Consider the following 17,669-nt stretch of genomic DNA (forward strand, 5'->3'; position numbering starts at 1 on the left):
TCTTGTAGACAACTTATAATCGAGTCTTGTTTTTTTGATCTACTCTGATGACTTGTGACTTTTATTTTTATTATTATTATTATTTTTTAAGATTTTATTTATTTATTTGACAGAGAGAGAGAGACAGAGAGGGAACACAGGGGGAGTGGGAGAGGGAGAAGCAGGGTTCCCGCTGAGCAGGAGCTTGATGCGGGACTCGATCTCAGGACCCTGGGATCATGACCTGAGCTGAAGGTAGACGCTTAACGACTGAGCCACCCAGGTGTTCCTGACTTACAGCTTTTAATTGGTGCATTTAGCTCATTAATGTTTAGAATGATTATTGATACAGTTAGATTAATGCCTATCATATTTGTTACTGTTTTCTTTTTCTTCTTTTTTTAAGATTTTATTTATTTATTTGAGAGACCATGAGAGAGGGATAGAGAGCACCGAGAGAGAGGGAGAAGCAGATTCCCTGCCGAGATCATGACCTGAGCTGGAAGCAGATGCTTAACTGACTGAGCCACCCAGGCGCCCCTTGTTACTGTTTTCTACTCAATGTCCTTGTTTTTGTTTCTATTGTCTTCTCTTTTTTTGCCTTTTGTGGTTTTAATTGAGCATTTTACATATTCCATCTTCTCTCTTTTATTGCTATATCAATTATATTTGTTATTTTACTTCTTTAAGTGATTTCCTAAGAGTTTGCAATATGCATTTACAATTAATCCAAATCTGCTATCAGTTAACTCGAAACTGTTTTTTTGATAGTGCAGATATCTTGTAATAACAAAATGTTCCTAATTTCTTCCTCCTGTCCTTTGTATAATCATTGTTATTTATTTCACTTATACATAAACATATATATACACATATGTGTGTGTAATTTAATACATTGTTGCTGTTATTATTTTGGGCAAATTGTTATCTGTTAGATTGATTATGAATATGATAAGTAATCACAAAAGTTGATTAGTAATTACTCTTGAAGAATAAATTGTTGGCTGAGGGGAAAAAAATATGAGAAGTAAAAGTTTTTATTTTATCTTTACTTATTTATTCTCTGGTGCTGTTCCTCATTTTATGTAGAACAGGGTTTCTGATCTATATCCTTTCCTTTTCCCTGAAGAACTTCTTTTAACATTTTTTGTTAGGTCTGCTGGCAACAAATTCTCTCAATTTCATTGAAGAGAGTCTTTACTTCACAGCTGAAGGGTAATTTTGCAATGTATGGAAGTCTAGGGTTGTTTTTTTTTTTTTCTCTCAATTCCTTTAGCATTGCCCTCCACTTCTCATGATTCCCCAGAAGTTAGATGTAATTCTTATATTTGCTTCTCCAAAAATGAGGGTTTTTAAAATCCCCTTTGGTTTCTTTCAAGATCTTTTATCTTTGACTTTCTGCAGTTTGAATATGATATACCTGGATGTAGTTGGTTTTTTTGTGTGTGTTTATCCTACTTGGTATTCTCTTGGCTTCCTAGATGGGTGGTTTGGTATCTGACATTAATTAGGGGATATTTTCAGTCATTATTATTTTAATATTTCTTCTGTTCCTTTCTATCTTTCTGATCCTTTTGGTATTACTGTTGGGGATTGTTGCACCTTTTATAATATTCCTATAGCTCTCAAATACCCTGTTCCCATTTTTTCATTCTTTTTTTCTCTTTAATTTTTAGTTTTGGAAGTTTCCATCGACATATCCTCAAGGTCAGAGATTCTTTGCTCAGTTGTGTCTGGTCTACTAATGAGACTTTCAAAAGTATCCTTTATTTCTGTTACATTGCTTTTGGTCTCTGACATTTCTTTTAATTTTTTGATTTTTAGTTTTTAAAGACTTTTTAATTTATTTTTATTGATTTTTTTAAAGGCAAGTTCTTTTTCTTTTTCTTTTCTTTTTAAGATTTTATTTATTTGAGAAAGAGAGAGAGCGAGCACAAAGGGAGAGTGAGAGGGAAAAGCAGACTCCCTGCTAAGCAGAGAGCCCTACATGGGGCTCAGTCCCAGGACCTTGAGATCATGACCTGGGCCAAAGACAGACACTTAACCAGCTGAGCCACCTAGGCTACCCTAAAGACTATTTTAAGAAAGATCTTTTATTTTTAAGTGATCTCTACACCCAACATGGGGCTCAAACTCACAACCCTGATAGGCTCTATACCAGCTGAACGAGCCAGGTGTCCCAAAGATGTTTTTAAGAAAAGTTTTATGTTTAAAGCAAAATTTTTTTTATTATTCAGTTTTTTATTTTAATTCCAGTATAGTTAACATACAGTGATATATTAGTTTCAGGTGTACAATATAGTGATTCAGCAATTCTATACATCATTACTCAGCTTATCATCATAAGTATACTGTTAATCCCTTTCACATATTTCACCCATCCCCACCCACCTTCCTTCTGATATGCTTTATTTTAAACGAGTACCTTCTGTTAAAGTTATTTTTCATTCAGCAAGAACTTGAAGCATACTTCAGAAGACATGGTTATAAAAGATATATATAAAACATTCCATCCAAGAAGAATAGAATACACATTTTCTTCAAGTACACACAGAAGAAGAATACCCTGGTTAAATCACATAAAAAGAGACATAACAAATATTAAAATTTAAGAAGACTGAAATCATACAAAGTATATTTTTTAACCACAGTGGTACAAAACTAAAGATCAACAATAAAATAAAGCTGAAAAATCTACAATGTAAATATTATATATTTAATATGTAAATATTAAGCACCACACTACTGCACAAGCAATTGGCCTAATAAGAAAGGAAATAGCAAATCAAAATATGTCCCAAAACAAAAGGAAAAAACAATATTCCAAAACATATGGGATGCAGCAAAAGCAGATGTTAGACTGAAATTTATGCTCTAAGTGTTTGTGTTAAGAAAAAAGTTGAGGGGCACCTGGGTGGCTCAGTCGTTAAGTGTCTGCCTTCGGCTCAGGTCATGATCCCAGGGTCCTGGGATTGAGTCCTGTGTCGGGCTCCTGCTCAGTGGGGAGTCTGCTTTTCCCTCTGCCCCTCACCTAACTTGTGCTCTCTATCTCTCAAATAAATAAAATCTTAAAAAAAAGGAGGGGGCACCTGGGTGGCTCAGTTGGTTAGGTGTCTACCTTTGGCTTAGGTCATGATCCTGGATTGAGCCCCACGTTGGGCTCTCTGCTCAGTGGGGAGCCTGCTTCTCCCTCTCCCTCTGTCTGCTGCTCCCCCTGCTTGTGCACTTTCTGTCTCTTTGTCAATATATAAATAAAATCTTTTAAAAAAAGTAAAAGAATAAAGAGCAAAAAAATTAAAAAAAAAAGTTGAAATAACTTTACACCACAAGGAACTAGAAAAAGAAGAAACTTAGCTGAAATTTAGTAGACAAGAAAACAACAAAGAAAAATCAGAAACAAATAAAATAGAGACCAGAATAAGTAATCACATAACATTTAAAGTAATGACCAGTTTTTTAAAAAATATATTGGCAATGCTTTAACTACATTAAGAAAAAAAAGAAGACTCAAAAACCAAAATGAGAAATGGAAGAGAAAGCAATACAACAGATAGCCACAGAAATACATAGTGTGATAACAGGTTACTATAAACAATTATATACTAAAAGATCAGATAACTTAGAAAAAAACCCCAGATAATTCCTAAAAACACACAAGTTACCAAGATTGTATCATGAATTTTGAATCCAAGAGGTAGAAAAATCTTCTTAGACCAATAACAAGAATGAAAATTGAATTAGGAATAAAAAATCTCCCAGCACAGAAAAGTCTTAAGACCTCATGGTTTCATTGGTGAGTTCTACCAAACATTAAAAAAATAATGACAATCTTTATCAGAATGTTACCAGTAATGGAATAGAAGGAACACATTCAAAATCATTCCATGAGGCCAGTATTACCCTGATACCAAAGCAGAGAAAAACAAGAACAGGGGTGCTCGGGTGGCTCAGTCGATTTGGTGTCTGACTCTTGATCTCAGGTCTCCATCTCAGGATCGTGAATTCAAGCCCCACAGTGGGCTCTATTATGGGCGTGGAGCCTACTTCAACAACAACAAACGAGAACAAAAAATTCTAATTTTTCCAATGTAAGTATTGCTATTCAGACTGAATTTTCTTTTGACATCTATTTGCATGTTTCTCCACCCCCTTACTTTCAATCTGCAGGTGTCTTTAGGTCTAAAATGAGTCTTTTGGGGGTGCCTGGGTGGCTCAGTCGTTAATCATCTGCCTTCAGCTCAGGTCATGATCCCAGGGTCCTAGGATCGAGCCCCACATCGGGCTCCCTGCTCAGCGGGAAGCCTGCTTCTCCCTCTCCCACTCCCCCTGCTTGTGTTCCCTCTCTCGCTGTGTCTCTCTCTGTCAAATAAATAAAATCTTAAAAATAAAATAAAATGTTTAAAAAAAAATTTAAAATGAGTCTTTTGTAGGCTTAAAGCAAAATTGACAGGAGATGTTTTGTGCTGGTCTCAGCCTCTTGATAACCACTCTTGTTTCTGGACTGGCTCTTGTGATTCTTACTGTGACTGCAAGCAGGAAACTTTGAAAAACAACAAGTTTTATTATTCATAGGTCCTGGAGGGTGTACAGCACACCTGGGGCAACAGAGGTCATGGGTAGAGAAAGAGAAAGAGTGTGGGCCTGGGGTTCTGCGGTTTTGGGGGTATCTGAGGACAGGGGCCTGGGATTTCACAGGTTCACTCTTTATTGGTGAATTTAAAACGTAAGACTGGGAACTTAAAGCACAGGAAATGGTCAATTATCTAAATCTCCCAAGATCTCTAAAGCGGGGCGCCTGGGTGGCTCAGTCGTTAAGCGTCTGCCTTCGGCTTAGGTCATGATCCCAGGGTCCTGGGATCGAGCCCTGCATTGGGCTCCCTGCTTCGCGGGAAGCCTGCTTCTCCCTCTCCCACTCCCACTGCTTGTGTTCCTTCTCTCGCTGCCTCTCTCTGTCAAATAAATAAATAAAATCTTTAAAAAAAAAAAAAAGATCTCTAAAGCAAAGGAGCCTATTGCAGGAGTTGGTGGCCTGGCTCTTTATCTAGTCTTGTGGCTGACATTGTGGGTTTTTTTTTTTTTTTTTTTTTTTTAAGATTTTATTTATTTACTTGACAGCAAGTGAGAGAGATCACAAGCAGGGGGGCAGCAGGCAGAGGGAGAGGGAGAAGCAGTCCCCACGGAGCAGGGAGCCGGCACAAGGCTTGATCCCAGGACCCTGAGATCATGGCCTGAGCTGAAGGCAGCCGCCTAACTGACTGAGCCGCCCAGGTGCCCCTGGCATTGTGTTTTTCTGAGATAGCTGTCTTTGAGTGGATACCTCTTTGAAATGCATGTCTTGGCAATCAAAATTGAGGTCAGGCACTTGAATTACAAAAAAGAAAAAACAACTGTCAGGGCTTACACTATAGGAAGATTACAGAGATTTCCCATATACTCTTTGCCCCTTTACATGCTTAGCCTCTCCCATTATTATCATTATTCACCAGAATGGGTACATTTTTTAACCAAGGAAAAGTGTAACTTGACATACCGTGATTACCCAAGGTCCCTAGTGTACCTTAGCGTTCTCTATTGGTGTTGCATATTCTATAGGTTTAGACAAATGTGTAATGATATCTATCATTATAGTATTATACAGAGTATTTTCTCTCCCTAAAAATCCTCTCTGCTTTGCTTGGCATTTCTTTTTTTTTGGTACGCTTTTTAAATTTCATTTTATTTTGTTTTTTTTTTTAAAGATTTTATTTATTTATTTGACAGAGACACAGCGAGAGAGGGAACACAAGCAGGGGGAGTGGAAGAGGGAGAAACAGGCTTCCCACTGAGCAGGGCTCCATTCCAGGACCCTGGGATCATGATCTGAGCCGAAGGCAGACGCTTAACGACTGAGCCACCCAGGCACCCCTAAATTTCATTTTATTTTATCTAAATTCAATTAATTAACATATAGTGTATTATTAGTTTCAGAGGTAGAGTTTAGTGATTCATCAGTTGCATGTAAGACCCAGTGCTCATTACGTTAAGTGCCCTCTTTAATGCCCATCACCCAGTTACACCATCTCCCCTCCAGCAACCCTCAGTTTGTTTCCTAGAGTTGAGTCTCTTATGTTTGTCTCCTCTGACTTTGTCTTACTTTATTTTTCCCTCCTTTTCTCTATGATCCTCTGTGTTGTTTCTTAAATTACACATATGAATGAAATCATATAATTGTCTTTCTCTGATTGACTTATTTCACTTAAGATAATACCCTCTAGTTCCATCCACATCGTTGGAAATAGTAAGATTTCTTTTTTTTTTTTTTAAAGATTTTATTTATTTATTTGAGAGAGAGAGAGAATGAGAGAGAGCACATGAGAGTGGGGAGGGTCAGAGGGAGAAGCAGACTCCCTGCCTAGCAGGGAGCCCGATGCGGGACTCGATCCCGGGACTCCAGGATCATAACCTGAGCCGAAGGCAGTCGCTTAACCAACTGAGCCACCCAGGCGCCCCGATTTCATTTTTTTTTTTATGGCTAATATTCCATTTGTGTGTGTGTGTGTGTGTATGTGTATCTATCTATCTATCTATCTATATATATATATATACACACATATCTTTATTTGTTCATCTGTCAGTGGACATCTGGGCTCTTTCCATAGTTTGGCTATTGTGGACATTGTTGCTATAAACATTGGGGTCCGGTGCCCCTTTGGATCACTATGTTTGTATCCTTTGGATAAATACCTAGTAGTGCAATTGCTGGGTCGTGGGGTAGCTCTATTTTCAACTTTTTGAGGAACCTCCATACTGTTTTCCAGAGTGGCTGCACCAGCTTGCATTTCCACCAACAGTGTAGGAGGGTTCCCCTTTCTCCACATCCTCGCCAACATCTGTTGTTTCCTGACTTGTTAATTTTAGCCATTCTGACCGGTGTGAGGTGGTATCTCATTGAGGTTTTGATTTGTATTTCCCTGATGCCGAGTGATGTTGAACATTTTTTCATGTGTCTATTGGCCATTTGGATGTCTTCTTTGGAGAAACGTCTGTTCATATCTTCTTTTCATTTCTTGACTGGATTATTTGTTTTTTGGGTGTTGAGTTTGATAAGTTTTTTTTTTTTTAAAGATTTTATTTATTTATTTGACAGAGACATAGCGAGAGAGGGAACACAAGCAGGGGGAGTGGGAGAGGGAGAAGCAGGCTTCCCACGCAGCAGGGAGCCTGATGTGGGGCTGGATCCCAGGACCCTGGGACCACGACCTGAACCAAAGGCAGACGCCCAACGACTGAGCCACCCAGGTGCCCCGAGTTTGATAATTTCTTTATAGAGTCTGGATACTAGCCCTTTATCTGATGACGTTTACAAATATCTTCTCCCACTCAGTAGGCTGTCTTATGGTTTTGTCGACTGTTTCCTTTGCTATGCAAAACCTTTTTATCTTGATGAAGTCCTAATAGTTCATTTTTACTTTTGTTTCCCTCGCCTTTGAAGATGTGTCTAGCAAGAAGTTGCTGCAGTTGAGGTCAAAGAGGTTGCCGCTTGTGTTCTCCTCTAGGATTTTGATGGATTCCAGTCTCACATTTAGGTTTTTCATCCATTTCGAGGTTATTTTAGTGTATGGAGTAAGAAAATGGTCCAGTTTCATTCTTCATGTGGCTGTCCAGTTTTCCCAATACTATCTGTTGAAGATACCGTCTTTTTTATTTTATTTTTTAATTTTTTAAAGATTTTATTTATTTATTTGACAGAGGGAGAGAGAGAGAGTGCATAAGCAGGGGGAACAGCAGAGGGAGAAGAAGAAGCAGACTTCCCACTGGGGAGCAGGGAGCCTGATGCGGGGTTTGATTCCAGGACCCTGGGACCCTGACCTGAGCTGAAAGCAGACGCTTATCTGACTGAGCCACCCAGGCATCCCAAGACTGTCTTTTTTCCATTGGACATTCTTTCCTGCGTTGTTGAAATTAGTTGACCATAGAGTTGAGGGTCCATTTCTGGGTTCTCTATTCTTGGCATTTCTTTTTCATTCTTTCTTGGAATTTCCATCTTTCTCCTTACAGTGCCCATCTGTTCTTTCACATTGTCTGCTTTTTCCCTTAGAGGTCTTAGCATATTAATCATAGTTGTTTTAAATTACTGGTCTGATTATTCCAACAACCCTGCCATATCTGAGTCTGGTTCTGATGTTTGATTTGTGTTTTCAAGCTATGTTTTTTGCCTTTTAGTATGTCTTACAGTTTTTTGTTGAAAGCTGAATGTGATATACTGGGTAAAAGGAACTCTGATAAATAAACTTTTAGTTGTGAGGTGTGGGGGAGGTGAAGCATTTTATAATCATATGGGTAAGTCTTAGTCCTTTAGTGAGCCCTTGCTACCGGGCTGTGAACTTCAAAAGTGCTTCTCAGTCCTCGCACTACACTCCTTAAGTTGAATAATTGGTTAGAATGGGTTTTAGCTGGGTATGTCTCCTACCCCAGTTTGGTGAAGTGCTGATAAAACCCCAATAGATTAGGCTCTAGTAAAATAGTTTCTCTTGAGGGCAGACCTTGTTAAGAACAGAATGCTCCGTTGTATTTCCAAATGGTTCCTTTTCTTCTTATTTTGCTGGAAGCATGAGAGTTTTTTCTACTGATATTTACTGTGGGAACCTGATTGAGCTCCTGGAGGTAAAATTCATAGAAGTGTGGGGGATCTTTCTATGACTTTATTCCTCATCTTGATTTCACTGTGTTACAAAAAGATATATCACCCTGTAAAAATAGTGAACTCTGATTTTTGAACCAATGTCATCCCAAGTAGTTTTTTAAAAGTTAAACTGAAACAGAGGTATATTTGGTTGATATAAGGAATTTTATTGTAGCTGTCTGTGGTTTCTGTTTTTGTGTTTTTCTCTTCAGTACTTGGACCATGAGACTGTTTCAGCCACGTTCATCGATAGTAGTGGACAGTTTGTTTCCTCCCAGGTGACAGGAATTAGCCGGAATCCTTACTGTGGCTATGAGCATCAGACTCTGTCCAGCCGGGAGCGCGTGGAGGAGGACTCCTTGCTGGCTGCCTTACAGTGGCAGGTGCCTGATGTGGGTCCAGTCCCCTTTCTGAAGAGCACTGACCCTTCTTCCAGCTACTTTGTTATCTTGAACTCTGCAGCCTTCTTCAAGGTGGGAAGCCAGCTAGAAGTGCTGGTTCATGTACAGGATTTTCAAAGAAAGCCCAAGAAATATGGTGGAGACTACCTGCAGGCCAGAATCCACTCCCCAAAGCTGCAGGCAGGGGCTGTGGGCAGAGTGGTAGACTACCAGAATGGGTTTTACAAGGTCTTTTTTACTTTGCTCTGGCCGGGCAAAGTTAAAGTGTCCATATCTCTCGTCCACCCCACTGAAGGGATCAGAGTTCTTCAGCACCTACAAGAAGAGAAACCACACAGGGTCTATTTCAAGAGTCTGTTCCGTTCAGGAAGAATTTCTGAAACCACGGAGTGCAATGTGTGTCTTCCTGGCAGTCTGCCCCTGTGTAACTTTACAGATCTCTACACTGGAGAACCCTGGTTCTGCTTCAAACCAAAGAAGCTCCCTTGCAGTAGTAGAATTAACCATTTCAAAGGTGGATACCTGAAGGGCCTTCTAACGGCTGCAGAGAATGCTTTCTTCCAGAGGTACGTGCGTCTTGTTCAAGGGGGTATTTTAAGGGTCCTTTTCTACTGTTTTTTGTCCCAATTAGGAGACACCGTCCCATTTAGGAGACTTCCTTGTTTTGGTTATTTGCTTCATATATCTCTCTGAAGTTGGCCCAATTTGGGAGAGGTAGTGAATAAGAAAATAAATATTTATATTCTGTGAATAGTTTTTATTTATTTATTTTTCATTTTTTAGGTTCTTTTTATTTTTAAGTAATCGCTACACCGAATGTGGGGCTCGAACCCATAACCCAGAGATCAAGTTGCATGCTCCACTGACTAAGCCAGCCAGGTGCCTCCTTGTGAATAGTTTTTTTTTTTTTTAAAGATTTTATTTATTTATTCATGAGAGAGAGAGAGAGGCAGAGCGAGAAGCAGGCTCCCAAGGAGCAGAGAGCCCGATGCGGGACTCGATCCCAGGACCCTGGGATCATGACCTGAGCCGAAGGCAGACGCTTAACCATCTGAGCCACCCAGGCGCCCGTGAATAGTTTTTAAAAAGTGAAGCTAAGAGCTTATTCCAGTTCAAATTAAAGACCTTTTGCCCTTATGTTTTACTTTAGAACTACAGAGCATATCTATAGCTATGTAAAAAAGATCACTTATTCACAGAACAGATAAAAAAATCATCTAAGAACTAGAGGTCTTGTAGTCAGGCCAGTGGTTTAGCTTCATGTCTAATAAAATAAAAAAAAAATTTAAGTGGCATATTATCAGTTATTAAAATCATATAAACATGTATTGATAGAAAAAAGACTATGGCTATGACAACATTGCTGGGTTGATTTAATGATGAACACGGGAGGCCAGGAATACCACAGCAAACTATATTTTTAAAATTAATAGTTGTTGAAATTTTTGCTTTGCTGTGCACAAATTTCTGTTTTTGAACATAAGTGTAAAACTCTTTCAGCATAATGATCAAGATATGGAATAGTGTGCAGAATAGAATGTATGGGATCAGTTCGAATTAAAATGTTTTTGTCAACATCCCATGTAGTTCTGAAGTGAAATAGCATGCCTAAGGAAAAAAAGTTAGAAAGCCATATGGTCAAGAAGTCCAATTATTTGGAAGAATGTAAAAGTGTCTTTTATTTTTTAATGAAATAAATAACTTAAAAAATACTCGCTGGTAGAGAGGTAGTTTTGAGTACATCTAGGCAACCCCCCCAAAATTTTATGTTTTATGTCCACTCATTCCTCAATGGGGAAAAAGTGCCTACCATCAGGTATGTAGTCTACAGAAGCTTCTACAATAAAGCCCTTTGATTTTTCACTTCTCCTGGAGTCAGCTTTTGGTCCTACCAGTTTTAAATACACATTTGGTGGACTCATGCCAGGCTGCTAAAAGGCCGGCAGAGGGAGCACTACTCAAAGTATTTACTGTACTGTTCTTCAGTATACACAAAAAACTCAGTACACAAGGACTTTAGCTTTAGTTTTATCCTGGGTTCGATCTAAGACAAGCTATTTATCAGTGACGGTGAGCAGATTATTTCAGTTCTGTGTACTTTTTGCCAATGTGTGAAGACTGCTCAGTTACTCCCCTTTTAGAGTTGTGTTGTCAGTCCGCTTAGTGGCTTAGCAAAAAAAGAGGAAGCATAGCTTGTAACTTATTGAAATTCCATGTGGGAAAAAAGTGGGAAAAGGGCTAGAGAATTTGTAAAATTTAAGAATATTCCTGACACCAAATCCTACCATTAAAACCAGAAAACACCTATGAATCGTGAAGGATGAAACAATGTATGTCCCTGTCCTTACTTGCATATCCTGGATAAGGCTGGCTGATGGCATTTTGCAGTAGAATCACTTTGTAGTAGTAGAATCATTAAGAAACTCCACTTACCTGGAAGTTTGCTGGGAAAATAGTGTTTGAGGTCATTTTTGGAAACCAAACATTTGATAGTCCTGATACTGATTTTATTTTTTGCATTATTTTCTCTGTTAAAATTCTGACATTTTGCACCAGCTAACTGAAAAGAAAAAGCAAAGATTGGAAGTGATCTTTTGAGGTGTCCTTGAGTGTACCATTTTAAGTTCATGGCCTGCATATGTTAAGCTGATACCCATTTTTACCTTTTTCCCTTGGTGGCTCATAACATTGCTTAATTCAGGAAGGATTAAGAAACAGCCTTGGTCTTTTGTTCCCTAAATTACAGTTGGACAATTAAAGTGATCTAATCTTTAGTTCTTTACTCCTAACGAAAAAAAAAATGTTGGTTTTAGAAAGAACAACAGTACTTTGCTTAAAAGATCTTATTAATATAAAGGAAGGCCTTTTTTTTTTTTTTTAAAGATTTTATTTATTTTTTTGACAGAGAGAGACACAGCGAGAGAGGGAACACAAGCAGGGGGAGTGGGAGAGGGAGAAGCAGGCCTCCCGCGGAGCAGGGAGCCCAATGTGGGACTCGATCCCAGGACTCTGGGATCGTGACTTGAGCCAAAGGCAGATGCTTAACGACTGAGCCACCCAGGCGCCCCAGAAGAAGGCCTTTTGAAAGAGTGAGCTTCTCACCTGAAAAGCTTCCCATGTATTTTTAGCATAATTTAATATCTTTTTTCTTTCTAACTTTGTGTTTAAAAAAACCTTTCAAATCATTAGAAACACTGCAAGAATAATAAAAATGAACAAAAATGAATAAGTCTTTTAGATTTACCATTGTTACTGTTTTGCTACATTTGCTTTCTCTCTGTATGTGTGTTTATATATGTGTATGTCTATGTATAATTCCTCCCCCCTGACCATTGGAGATTAAGTTGCAGACATCATGGTGTTGCACCCCATGAGTATGCATCTCCTAGCACATGGACTTTCTCCAGTATGTAACCAGAGCATATTTACCACACTGGGGCATTTATCACTGATGCAATACTGTTATTTAATACACAGTCCATACTCAAGTTTCTCCAGTTGTCCGAGTAATGTCCCTTAAGGCTGTCTTTTTTATTTTATAAAGATATATTAATTTGAGAGAGAGAGAGAGTGAGAGCACGAAGCAGACAGAGAGGGAGAGAGAATCTTAAGCAAACTCCACACTCACACGGGGCTCAATCCCACCACCCTGAGCAAAAACCAAGAGTTAGAAACGCTCAACCAACTGCGCCACCGAGGCACCCCTGTTTATTTTTTTAAAAAGATTTACTTATTTATTTTAGTTTATTTTAACTAATCTAACCTATGACATATACAGTGTGTTTAGTTACCTCTTTAATCTCTTTTAATTTGGAAGAGGTTTCTAGCTTGTTTTTTACAACATTGAGAATTTGTGTCGGGCTCCGCGCTCAGCAGAGTCTGTTTGTCCCTCTCCCTCCCCCTCTGCCTCTCTGCTGCTCATGCTTTCTCTCTCTCTCTCTCTTTCTCTCAAATAAGCAAATAAATAAAGTATTTAAAAAAAAGTGTTTTAAAAAAAGAATTCTGATGTCACCATTTTGTAGGATGTCCCTTGGTTTGGATTTGCTGCTTTATTGTTTTTCCATGACCAAATTGAGGTTAAACATTTTTACAGGAAAATTACAAAGGGGAAATTTTCTTCTTTTCTTTACCTCAAGGCTCTCTCATGAAAGTGGTTTATTTATGCTGTTTTAGAAGTCGTGTCCTCTCTTAAATGCCACTTATTTAAGCTATTTTCTAATGTAGTGTCTGATACAGTTGAGCCTTGAAAACCATGGGCATGGACGGCGCCAACCACTTGCAGAGTCTGTCCGAAATCTGCTCTAACTTCTGACTCCCCAAAAACTGAACTATTAATATTGTGCTGTAGACCGGAACCCTTACAGTTAATTAACACATATTTTGTATGCTACATATGTTATGTACTGTATTCTTATAGTTAAGTAAGCTAGAGAAAAGAAAATCATAAGGAACAGAAAATACATTTACAGTACTGTACTGTATTGAAAAAAATCCTTGCACAAATGGACCTGCATAGTTCAAACCCATGTTGTTCAAGGATCAACTGTACTGCCTTCCTACTTTCCTTTTTTATTTCTCTCCCCCATTAGACTAGCAGTTCCATGAAGGAGATGCTGTGTGTTTGTATACTGTTAGATCCCTGACATCTAGGACAGTGCGAGGCACATGGTAGAAGTTTAAGAATTATTACTATTTTTTTTTTTAAGATTGATTTATTTGAGCGAGAGGGGAAGAGAGAGAGTGACCATGTTGGGTAGGAGGGGCAGAGGGAGAGGGAGAGAGAATCTTAAGCAGGCTCCGCGCTGAGCAGGGAGCTTGACTTGGGGCTCAGTCTCATGACCCTGAGATCATGACCTGAGCTAAAACTGGTCCAGACTGGTCTACCCAGGTGCCCCAAGAATTATTTATTTTCTTTTATTTTAATTCCAGGGAGCCTGGGTGGCTTAGTTGGTTAGGCGTCTGCCCTTTGGCTTAGGTCATGATCTCAGGGTCCTGGGATCGAGCCCCGCATTGGGCTCCCTGCTCAGTGGAGAGTCTCCTTCTCCATCTCCATCTGCCTGCAGCTCCCCCTGCTTGTGCTCTCTCTCTCTCTCTGTCAAATAAGATTAAAAAGAATCTGGGGGCACCTGGGTGGCTCAGATGGTTAAGCGTCTGCTTTCAGCTCAGGTCATGATCCCAGGGTCCTGGGATTGAGCCCCTCGTCGGGCTCCCTGCTTGGCGGGGAACCTGCTTCTCCCTCTCCCTCTACTGTTCCCCCTGCTTGTGCTCTCTCACTCTCTCTATCAAATAAATAAATAGAATCTTAAAAAAAAAATCTGGAAAGTTAGCATTTTATTTTGTTTGTTTTTGGTCTAAGCGTGGGAGGTAATTATTATAACCCAGTTTCTGGAATAGTTATAGCAAGTTTTCAGTACTTTCCCCTTGGACTCCACTCTCCCCCACTTTTTCACACAGCTCTCCATCAAATATTTTCCAAGCATGGACTCTAGTCCAGGGTCTGTGCTAAGTGCTGAAGACAAAAGGTGAGGGAGACACAATTTGTGTCTTTGAGGAGTATATGTTTGAGAAGGAGGCACTTCAGAGCCATGGTAATGATGAACAAAATACTACAAGAGCACATATCTGGGGACAAGTATCTTCAGTAGGGACTCCTCTCTGTTCTGGGCAAGGCCTGAGGAATCTGACATGTGACTTAATTCTACATGGATTTGTAGCTTGAAAATTAGATAGTGACATTCTCATCAGTGTGAGCCATTTTCTGAGTCCAAGGGGATTAAGTAATTCAGCCCAGAATTTGTCATTTTGGAGCTTATACTCTCAGTTCTAAGCAGTGAAAAATTTAAAACCTATTTAATTTTTATTTGCTTTATATATCTATATAACCTTATTATAAGAGACCTAGTTTATTAATTAATTGTGTTGATTAACATAAGGATATTTCATCTTAGGATTCTGTGACATCATACCTGTTTTTTTATTTGCAAATGAAGATACATATTAGAAAATAAATGTTCTTGAATCTAAGCTTGTACTCTCTTTATTCCTTCTAAAGTGGTGTTAATATCAAAATGCCAATCAACTCCAGTGGACCTGATTGGGTGACTGTGATTCCCAGGACAATAAAAGGTAAAAAGGAATGAGCTTGATGGTTTGTTGTTTTTCTTGCTAAATGGGTGAGGCTCTGTGGTTTCACTAATGTTATAAAAACTTTTTTCCTTCTTTTAATGTGCCATGGACATTAAATTAATATGTCATGGACATACTTCTGGGCATAACTGAAAATTCTAAAAGCCTTTTTGATTAAAATAAATCAGACCTTATGTGCATAATCTTGGGCTTTGCTATTTAGACTCATGTAAAAGTCGTCTTCCTCCTCCTGTCTCCTCTCTGGTTGGCTCCTTAGGAGCCTTCAGTGCTGTACCGTCCAATATGGTAGCTCCTAGCCACATGTGGCTATTTAAGTTAATTAAAATTAAATAAAGTGTAAAATGTAGTTCTTAAGTCACATACCCTCAGGGGCCACGTGTAGCTAGTCGCTGCCATGTTGGACAGTATTTTATATAAAATGTATCCATTATTGCAGTTCTGTCAGATATCGGTGCTCTAGAGATCCTCCAGAAATGTGTGTAAAGTTGTCATAGAAATTTTTGAAATCCGAAGCATTGGGTTAGTGAATGGCGTTTTTCTCAAAGTGTGATCTCTGCATTAGCAGCATTGGCCTTAGTGGGGACTTGCTGGAATTGCAGATTCTCAAGTCTTATCTCAGCCTACTGAATCAGACACTCTGGGGTGTGGGGCCCAGCAATCTGTGTTTCAACAAACCTTCTAGGCGATTTTGATCCATTGGTATAGGGTATCGTTAAAAGTAAGACAACAAAATTCTGAAGAGTAAATGTATACGTTCTGTTTTTGCAGAATAGATGTAAATAGCTATGGTGACTTTTAGGAAGAAAGGATGAATATTATTATTATTATTATTTTTTTTTTAAAGATTTTATTTATTTATTTGAGACAGAGAGAATGAGAGACAGAGAGCATGAGAGGGAGGAGGGTCAGAGGGAGAAGCAGACTCCCTGCCGAGCAGGGAGCCCGATGCGGGACTCGATCCAGGGACTCCAGGATCATGACCTGAGCCGAAGGCAGTCGCTTAACCAGCTGAGCCACCCAGGCGCCCCAAGGATGAATATTATTAAGGAAGCTTATGCAGATGGCAGGCAAGGTCCTTTTAGCTGTTGAAAACATGGATGTATAGTCTCCGACACAGATACTGCAAACACAGATGCCATCAGGCCTAGGTATATTATACCTATGAATGTAGTCAGGGTGGGTGTTAGTCACAGGCATGCCTTGTGTGATTGATGGGGAGGGAACTGGAGAGCAAGGACAGCCTCTCTGCGGTTCCTTCTGCTTTGTTGCTGTACAGAAATGTAGACACAGCGTGGCCAGATCTATAGGGTTTTTTTTCCATGAAAAAAAATCAGAAGTCTTAATCTTTAATCTTTAAATGTAGTATCTCCAGATTTCAAAACATTGGCATCCAATTGAAAACCTTTAAAATATTTTGTGGGCTACATAAAATTTGTCTGTGGCCCAGCAGCAGCCAGGACACTGTGAGCCTGGATCTCTGGTCCCTGCCATCATGTATCACAAGAAATCCCAATCTTTTCCTAATGAAAGGCTGTATTTGATTTACTTAAAGCCAGTGAGTTACTCATTTTAAAGGATTCATATATGAAACATCATTAATGGAAATACTTTTATTTGCCTGGGCTCCCCCCTCCATATTATCCCCCACAGTTCTGCACTCCTCACACTCTTTCGTGTCTGACCCTGTCCTACTGCCCTTCTCTGCCACAGTCCCAGCCTTCTGGCTTGCCTGCCTTGTCCCTGGGTATCTAGTGGGATTGTCAGTGGTTGGAGCTTTGGATAGTTTACCTGCACCTGACAGGCCTTGGTGTTAACCAAGAAGTTGTTGTGGGTTTGTGATGTACTGTTCTGTTTAGAGAGAAGACAGATTTAGTAACCAGTGAGACTTTTGATGGATTTTTATTTTTTATTCATTTATTTTAAAGAGTTTATTTATTTGAGAGAGAGAATCAGTGTTGGGAGGGACAGAGGGAGAGAGACAGGCAAACTTCTCGTTGAGCAGGGAGCCCCTTTTCTGGGCTGGATCCCAGGACCCTGAGATCATGACCTGAATCGAAGTCAGTCGCTTAACTCATTGAGCCACCCAGGCTCTGCTTGATGGATTTCTTTGTTTTTAGAAAGGAAATCTTTTTTTTTTTAAAGATTTTATTTATTTATTTGAGAGAGAGAATGAGAGAGAGAGAGCATGAGAGGGGGGAGGGTCAGAGGGAGAAGCAGACTCCCCGCCGAGCAGGGAGCCCGATGCGGGACTTGATCCAGGGACTCCAGAATCATGACCTGAGCCGAAGGCAGTCGCTCAACCAACTGAGCCACCCAGGCGCCCAAGGAAATCTTTTTAAAAAAATATTTTATTTATTTATTTGTCAGAGAGAGGTAGAGAGCACAAGCAGGGGGAGTGGCAGATAGAGGGAGAAGCGGGCTCCCCGCTGAGCAGGGAGCCTGATCCTAGGACCCTGGGATCATGACCTGAGCCGAAGGCA

The 17,669-nt window shown here is 39.6% G+C and overlaps 1 protein-coding gene across 5 annotated transcripts in view; it reads left to right on the forward strand.

Annotated features, from left to right (window-relative positions):
- NXPE3 (neurexophilin and PC-esterase domain family member 3) overlaps nt 1–17,669 on the forward strand; it is a 52,310-nt gene that overhangs the window by 22,419 nt on the left and 12,222 nt on the right. For all 5 annotated transcript variants that reach the window (XM_045902801.3, XM_045902802.3, XM_045902798.3 and 2 more), the window contains 2 exons: nt 8,854–9,608; nt 15,095–15,168. In XM_045902801.3, coding sequence (XP_045758757.1) covers nt 8,854–9,608; nt 15,095–15,168 — 829 coding nt within the window. The remainder of the gene's footprint in view (nt 1–8,853; nt 9,609–15,094; nt 15,169–17,669) is intronic.

Source organism: Mirounga angustirostris, unplaced genomic scaffold (assembly GCF_029215605.1).
Source record: "Mirounga angustirostris isolate CCGP_5_RB_7025 unplaced genomic scaffold, mMirAng1.0.hap1 SCAF_1, whole genome shotgun sequence".
Taxonomy (NCBI): Eukaryota; Metazoa; Chordata; class Mammalia; order Carnivora; family Phocidae; genus Mirounga; species Mirounga angustirostris.